The sequence below is a fragment of the Euleptes europaea genome, chromosome 19 (genome assembly GCF_029931775.1).
Source record: "Euleptes europaea isolate rEulEur1 chromosome 19, rEulEur1.hap1, whole genome shotgun sequence".
In the NCBI taxonomy this organism is placed as follows: Eukaryota; Metazoa; Chordata; class Lepidosauria; order Squamata; family Sphaerodactylidae; genus Euleptes; species Euleptes europaea.
The window spans coordinates 15,965,864-15,973,786 of NC_079330.1; the positions used below are offsets into that span (position 1 = coordinate 15,965,864).

The 7,923-nt window shown below is 46.2% G+C and overlaps 1 protein-coding gene across 1 annotated transcript; it reads left to right on the forward strand.

Annotated features, from left to right (window-relative positions):
- The first annotated feature begins 4,742 nt into the window (after nt 1–4,742).
- Nucleotides 4,743–6,725, forward strand: LOC130491356 (C-C motif chemokine 4-like). The gene is made up of 2 exons (XM_056865075.1): nt 4,743–4,821; nt 6,607–6,725. Exons 1-2 carry the CDS (start codon nt 4,743–4,745, stop codon nt 6,723–6,725), a joined length of 198 nt encoding a protein of 65 aa, XP_056721053.1.
- Nucleotides 6,726–7,923: the final 1,198 nt, after the last annotated feature.

The window sequence follows — 7,923 nt, forward strand, 5'->3', positions numbered from 1 at the left end:
AAGTCACCCTGAGCTTCATGGCAGGATGGGGGTTTGAACCTGGGTCTCCCAGGTCTTAGTCCAGCACTCTAACCGCCACACCACACTGTCTCTCCTGTTCAACCTTGAGGGAAAGAGCGCCTGTCTGGAGCAGATGTAATTGTATATTAGTATCCCATTGTATTCCCTATTACTATATATTCCCTATTACTATGTATTCCCTATTACTATGTGTGGGTGTGAAAGCTGGACAGTGAAGAAAGCTGATAGGAAGAAAATAGATTCTTTTGAAATTGTTGGAGGAGAGTGTTACAGATTCCATGGACTGCCAAAAAAAACAAATTAGTGGGTTATAGATTAAATCAAGCCTGAACTGACCCTAGAAGCTAAAATGACTAAACTGAGGCTGTCATATTTTGGTCACATTAAGAGAAAACAAGAGTCACTGGAAAAGACAGTCATGCTAGGAAAAGTTGAGGGCAGCAGGAAAAGAGGAAGACCCAACAAGAGATGGACTGACTCAATAAAGGAAGCCACAGCCTTCAATTTGCAAGATCTGAGCAAGGCTGTCAAAGATAGGACATTTTGGAGGACATTGATTCATAGGGTCACCATGAGTCGGAAGCGACCTGACGGCACTTAACACACACACATCCCATTGTACAGGCAAAAAAAAAATCTCTCTCCAAATGGTTCACTGTAACTGAAATTCAACAGACTGGTCATAAATGAAAACAAGATTCTGGCTTACAATCATATAAGGGGAAAGATGGAGAGGAAAGGTGGAGGAGAGAGATCTGTTTGACAAGCCAGAATAAAGTGGTGCCTTTTCCCTAGGCATTAATATCCGCTGGGGCCAAGCTGATCTTTCCTTGCTGGTGGTAACCCTACTGGCCTTTAGTCCCCTGTCTGGTGATGTAGCCAGCATGGTGTAGTGGTTAGGAGTGGTGGACTCTAATCTGGAGAACCGGGTTTGATTCCCCACTCCTCCACATGAGCGGCAGACTCTAATCTGGTGAACCGGGTTGGTTTCCCCACTCCTACACATGGAGCAAGCTGGGTGATCTTGGGCTAGTAACAGTTCTTTTAGAACGTAGTCTCACCTACCTCACAAGGTGTCTGTTGTGGGGTGAGGAAGGGAAGGAGATTGTAAGCCGGTTCGATTCTCCTTAAAAGGTAGAGAAAATTGGCATATAAAAACCTCCTCCTCCTCCTTCTATTGTCCTTCTCCTCATCTGTGTAGTTACAAGCCTACTTTACCTTGAGATTGCCTCTGAACATGAACAGAGCACAGTTTGCTCACTGGTGCTTATCCACAACGGCCCCCACACATTTGAGATGAGGAAACAAAGCTCTCGGGTCAGAGGGTGAGTCCCAAAACCTCTGACTTCAGAGGTTAACTGCTACTCTCCAGAACTTACTAGGTAACTTCTCTGCTTCTGCATCTCAGATTCCAAGGCTGATCCTGGGGCAGAATTCAAAAGTTAGTCTGTTCAGGTTCCACATTTCAGATCTGGTCTCTCTTGCTGTGAAACCTAAAGTGCGGTCCTAAACAGAGATTTCTATGTCCATTAAAAACCAATGCGCTTAGAAAGGAGGAACTCTGTTTAGGGCTCCACTACTAGAAGCGGGAATGACTGTACCCACATAGAATCATAGAGTTGGAAGGGACCACCAGGGTCATCTAGTGCAACCCCTTGCACAATGCAGGAAACTCACAACTACCTCCCACACACACACCCAGTGCCCGGAAGGTGGCCAAGGTGCCCTCCCTCTCATGATCTGCCTAAGGTCATAGAATCAGCATTGCTGACAGTCAGATGACCATCTAGCCTCTGCTTAAAAACCTCCAGGGAAGGAGAGCTTACCACCTCCCGAGGAAGTCTGTTCCACTGAGTAACCACTCTAACTGTTAGAAAATTCTTCCTAATGCCTAGATGGAAACTCTTTTGATTTAATTTCAACCCGTTGGTTTGGTCCGACCTTCTGGGGCAACAGAAAACAACTTGGCACCATCCTCTATATGACAGCCCTTCAAGTACTTGAAGATGGTTATCATATCCCCTCTCAGTCTTCTCCTTTTCAGGCTAAGCATACCCAGCTCCTTCAACCTTTCCTTGTAGGGCTTGGTCTCCAGACCCCTCACCCTCTTTGTTGCCCTCCTCCGGACACGTTCGAGCTTATCTACATCTTTCTTAAATTGTGGTGCCCGAAACTGAACACAATACTCTAACCAGAGCTTTATTGCCCAGGGATCTGGACTAATTCCTGAGGGCTGAAGAAATGTCAGTCCTGTCCAGAGGCCGCTGAAGTTCTAGGAGGCCATCCATGGACGTTGTAGAAGCAGACACCAAATGTCTGCTCTTTCAACAACTTCAAGGCTTGCGTGTGTGAATATTTCCACAGAATGCTGAGCTCAAGGGAAATCAAACACATCAGCTCGATTTCTCAATGATGTTGCAGATTTCTACACATCAGGTAGGCAAAATCCACTTTGTTTCAGCAAGGTCAGTCTCTCCCTTCTCCCCAAGAATGGCAATGACAGGATGAACGCCTGCTTTGGGCAATGAGTTCGCACTTAATTTTTCCATAGTATTACAAAAGTGGATGCCCCACAGATTTATATAACAGAATTAGGATACTGCCTGGTTTCTTTTACATCCTTTTCCTAATAATTCCTCATGTGAAATGTGCCCTTTTCACTTTACGTTTTCTTTGAGAGTTCCACCGAAACCCCAAGATTTCTTTCGCAGCCAACTCAGATCCATTTTGTGGAGCTTCTCCTCACCCCCCACCCCAAAATGTGCATGGTTTTCCTCTTGTTTTCCTTACACCTCACCAGCCATTCTGTTGCCCATTCGCCTGAATCGAGAGAGATCCTTTAGCAGCTCTTTGCAGGCTGCTTGGGATTTTACCACCTTGAATAGTTTGGAATCCATCTGTAATCCTGGCTATATGGCTGCTCTGCACCCTGATTTACTTATTTAGAAAAAGTGTCTGCTGCTTCTCCAGAGATCTACTTGAGGCTGCTGATGAGTTACGAATAAATAGCATCAGTCCAAGCACAGACCTGGGGGGTCCCCATGGCTTATTTACCCTTTGAGGCCCTAATTGGGTAGAAAGGCGGCATAAAAATGTTTTAAATAAAATTGTTGAAACAGCCTAATGAGGCATGATCGGGACTAGATTAGGCCTTGGAGACAAGCTTTTTAAGGTCTGCAGGTAGCAATCCCCCCCCTTAACATTAAAGGTGTACATAATTAGCTACCATTCCTTCAGCCTCACATATGTACTGTAGATATGTACTCTAGAAGGTGGAACCATAAGGTCAGTGGCAGATGTGGTTGTCAATCTCCAGGTGGGGCCTGGAGATCTGGAATTACTGCTGGTCTCCAGACTACAGAGAACAGTTCCCCATGAGAAAATAGCAGCTTTGGAGGGCATAGAATCGAATCCCTGTCGAGCTCCTTCCCATCACCAAACTCCACCCTCTCCAAGCTCCGCCCCTAAATCTCCAGGAATTTCCCAAGTCAGAGTTGGCAACCCTAGTGGCAGAGCAAGTGCAGAAGGCTACAGGCTCGATGCCCAAACAGCAGACCTGGGGGGGGGGATTTCTTAGCTTGATGGCCTTTACCAGCCAAAATAGACAGCACTGAGTTAGATGAACCAGTGGCCTTACTTACTCAAGATGTGCATGGCAGATGCTTTTTAAAAATTAAAAACCAGGACAGTTTTGTGCAGAGGAACAATGGATATAGATAAAAAGGCTGCTAAAGGTTGTCCATTTTGCTGCTTTCCCACCTATTATGTTAAGCTCTTCTGGGATCTATATATGAAATATTCACCTTTTCACTATTAGGGAGGAATCAAAGAAGGCAGGCAGGGGTTCAAGACAGCTGAGAAGGAAAGAAGGCACCCCACTGGCTGCAGATTGTAGACGAAACAGTTAAGGCTGGATCAGGCCAGTTGGTATAGCAGCTAGTGTGTTGGACTAGGATCTAGGAGACCAGGGGTTCAAATCCCTGCTCTGCCACAATGGTGAGTGCCCTTGGCCCTGTTGCTCTCTCTCAGCGTAACCTACCTCACAGGGTTGTTGTGGACAGGGGAGAACAATGTATGCTACCCCGAGGGCTTTGGAGAAACAGGAGGATCATCATGTAGTAGAATACAGATGTTGGGGATTTCACACCAACACAATTTAAATAAATGTATGGTTTCGAGATGGCGACATCCCTCCCTCTCCTACCCGTGCCACAGAAATCCCCACATTCTCTGAATGAAAAATGGAATTGGAAAAAGATTCCTCTTTGCATTTTGCCATTTTCCTAGATTGCTCAAGTTAGCATTCTACACTGAATGGTTTGGGGTTTTTTTTGGGGGGGGGGGGTGACACAACAAAGCATTGTAGGGAGGCATCTCCCCCCCTTTAGCTAATCTGTTCTCCTCTCTCCCCCTCTCTTGTCTGACTTCTGCTAAAATGCAAACAAAAAAACAAACAAAAAATCACCTTCCAGTGAAGATTTTGAGGTCTCCTCTATGGAAGGATGACTCAGACTTCCTCTGCGATGGCAGGTGATGAATTCTATTTTCTGCATTGCTTCAGGGTGACATCAGCTGGAAATTCCACTGTTTTTCTTGCTCAATCCCTTCTAGCTGCGGTTCAATATAAAGGATGCCCGGAGCTGCTGCCAGACATCAGCACAGCCTCCAAGAGACTCCGGTTCCAGTCCATCTCCTGCCGCTCCACTCCACCCACCAGGAACATGAAGATCTACGCAAGTGCCTGCGCATTGGCGCTCCTACTTCTCCTCGCTCTGTGCTCCCAGACCAGCTCCTCTCCAGGTTAGTTGCTCTCCCTCACAGTTGGTAGATGAAAATGAGATGGGGGGGGGAATCTTTCTTCTCCTGGCCCAAGACGTATTTGGGCCAGAGGAAGAAAAATTCAAGCAGCACCCCTATCCTCCCATTCATTCACACGGCTCACAGCCTGCTGGGAAGTACTCCTGCACAAGCCCCGCTGGAACAAACAGGAGGGGCATGAGAACCGCTCCTGTTCATTTCAATTTATGTATTTATTTCTTTATTGATTTGTATCCTGTCCTCCATCCCCGGCCAAGGCCAGGCTCAGGGCAGCTATCGTTATCAAATGCAGAAATGAATGTCTTGGAGAGTGGAGGGGTATGCACTTCAAAATATTGCATGAAGTTTAAAAATGGCCAGGCACACAAAAAAAGAGGAATATCCATGCCATTAGATATTGGCTGCTAGATTTATCACAGAAATCTCTTCTGCTTAAAATCTACCCAAAGATACTGTGGAACCTCCTTTTGTAGATCAGTAGCAACCAACAGATGAGAGCCAGCGTGGTGTAATGGTTAAGAGTGGTGGTTTGGAGCGGTGGACTCTGATCTGGAGAACCGGGTTTGATTCCCCACTCCTCCACCTGAGCGGTGGACACTAATCTGGTGAACTGGATTTGTTTCCCCACTCCTACACATGAAGCCAGCTGGGTGACATTGGGCTAGTCACAGCTCTCTTAGAGCTCTCTCAGGGTGTCTGTTGTGGGGAGGGGAAGGGAAGGTGATTATAAGCTGGTTTGAATCTCCCTTAAGTGGTAGAGAAAGTAGGCATATAAAAACCAACTCTTCTTCTTCTACCCTAGTCGGTGGCTTCAAAAGCTGCCGGAGAGGTCCAGCAGAACAAACGGGCACGCTCGGTCTATCGCCTTCCAGATAAACAAACTATTGTCTGCCTCCGGTCTTGGAAGAGCATCTGTCAGGGTTGGTTTAGGTCAATGGAGAGAGTAGGAGACCCTTTGAGCCCTGTTGAGCTCTGCTTTGTTCTATTTTTCATGAGCTGGTGACACCTTTGGATCCCTTGGGGCATGCCAGGGCTCTCCGGGGATTAACCAAGGTCCCCGTCTGCAGTACTAGGCCTCAAAGGCAAAACAATCAAAGTAAAAAATGACCCCCAAACGATGTGCCTTTGTGAGCACGGGCAGACTGTGAGCCTTCTCAGCACCACTTGATAATTACATATGAAGTTCCCGATACTGACTTGGACCATTGGTCCACCTAGCTCCAAATCGTCCACTGGAGAGCAAAGTGTGGTGTGGTGGTTAAGAGTGGTGGACTCTAATCTGGAGAACCGGGCTTGATTCCCCACTCCTCCACATGAAGCCAGCTGGGTGACTTTGAGCTAGTCACAGTCTCTTAGCCTCACCTACCTCACAAGGTGTCTACTGTGGGGAGAGGAAGGGAAGGAGATTGGAAGCCAGTTTGATTCTCCTTAAAAGGTAGAGAAAATCGGCATATAAAAACCAACTCTTCTTCTTCTTCTGAGGAAAGCAGCTCTCCAGGTCTTTTCCAGGATCTTCCGTATGAGATCCTGTAAGCAGAGACATCAGTTCTTGAACCTGGGACCTTCTGCTTACAAAATAAGGACACTGCCATGAAGCCACAGCCTTGCCTCCAGATCCGTCACTGTCAATCTCCTCACATCTTGGGGACGAGAGGTTCTGAGGCAGGAAATCCCGGGTGGGCTCTCATTTTAGAAACCCAGGACGGCTTCTGCAGGAGTTTTCTTTGCTCCCAGTGCCCACTCATTTTGTCGTCTTGTCTCTTCCAGTGGGAGGGGATCCCCCAACTTCTTGCTGCTTCAGCTATGCAACAAAGAAAATTCCACGCCACCTGCTGAAAGACTACTACGAAACCAGCAGCAGGTGTTCTCAGCCAGCTGTGGTGTAAGTAAAATCATCATATTGTTTTAGGTGATGGAGAAGGGGGAGCCAGGAGTTCTCTCTGGTTTAGCTATATCTATATATCTATATCTATCTATATATCTGCCCTAACCTGGATGGCCCAGGCTAGCCTGATCTCGTCAGATCTCAGAAGCTAAGCAGGATCAGCCCTGGTTAGTATTTGGATGGGAGACCACCAAGGAATACCAGGGTTGCTGTGCAGAGGAAGGCACTGGCAAACCACCTCTGCTAGGCTCTTGCCATGTGTTTTATTGAGTCCACCTCTTGTTGTGTCTTCCTCTTTTCCTGCTGCCCTCAACTCTTCCTAGCATGACTGTCTATTCCAGTGACTCTTGTCGTCTCATGGCGTGACCAAAGTATGACAGCCTCAGTGTAGTCATTTTAGCTTCTAGGGTCAGTTCAGGCTTGATTTGATCTATAACCCACTGATTTGTTTTTTTGGCAGTCCACGGAATCCGTAACACTCTCTCCCCACAAAACCCCCCCAAAAAGGGGTCGCCATAAGTCGTCTGTGACTTGACGGCACTTTACACACACATCTATATATCTATCTATATCTATCTATTTATCTAGCTAGCATATATATATATATATATATATATATATATATATATATATATATATATATATATATATATATATATATATATATTGCATCTCCGCAAGGGCTATGTCTCTTGGAGTATGATGGTCAGAAATCATTTGTTCTTGAAAACATTCTTTTGCTCTGTTGGTGTGTCAGCTGGTTTAGCAGAAGTGGAAACGTTTACACCCACGTGTGTCAAAAATGAACAGATGTCCTTCCTTTAACTGCTTCCATGCACAGGTCCCTAGGCACTGCAGATGACTCTTCTGCAGAACTCTGGGAGTGGATCTCTAATTGGGGTTCTGCATAGTTTAAAAAAACAAACACAGCACTAGTCTACTCTCATTAATGTTGCAATGCTACATATCCACAATAGCCTATTTTCCTAAGAGCAGCTAAATCACAGAAATGCCCAGTTACATGGGGGGGGGGCAATTAATAAGAAAATGTTGATTTTTAAAAAATTAAGTATAAAGGAGACTGTTTCTGTGTTTGGAGGGAAGGGAGGCTGTGACACCAGGGTAAGAGGACGAGGCCCCAAGTCGGATAATTCCTCTGGCTCTTTTCTGGCAGCCCTGGACCTCCGATAACAAAGCCC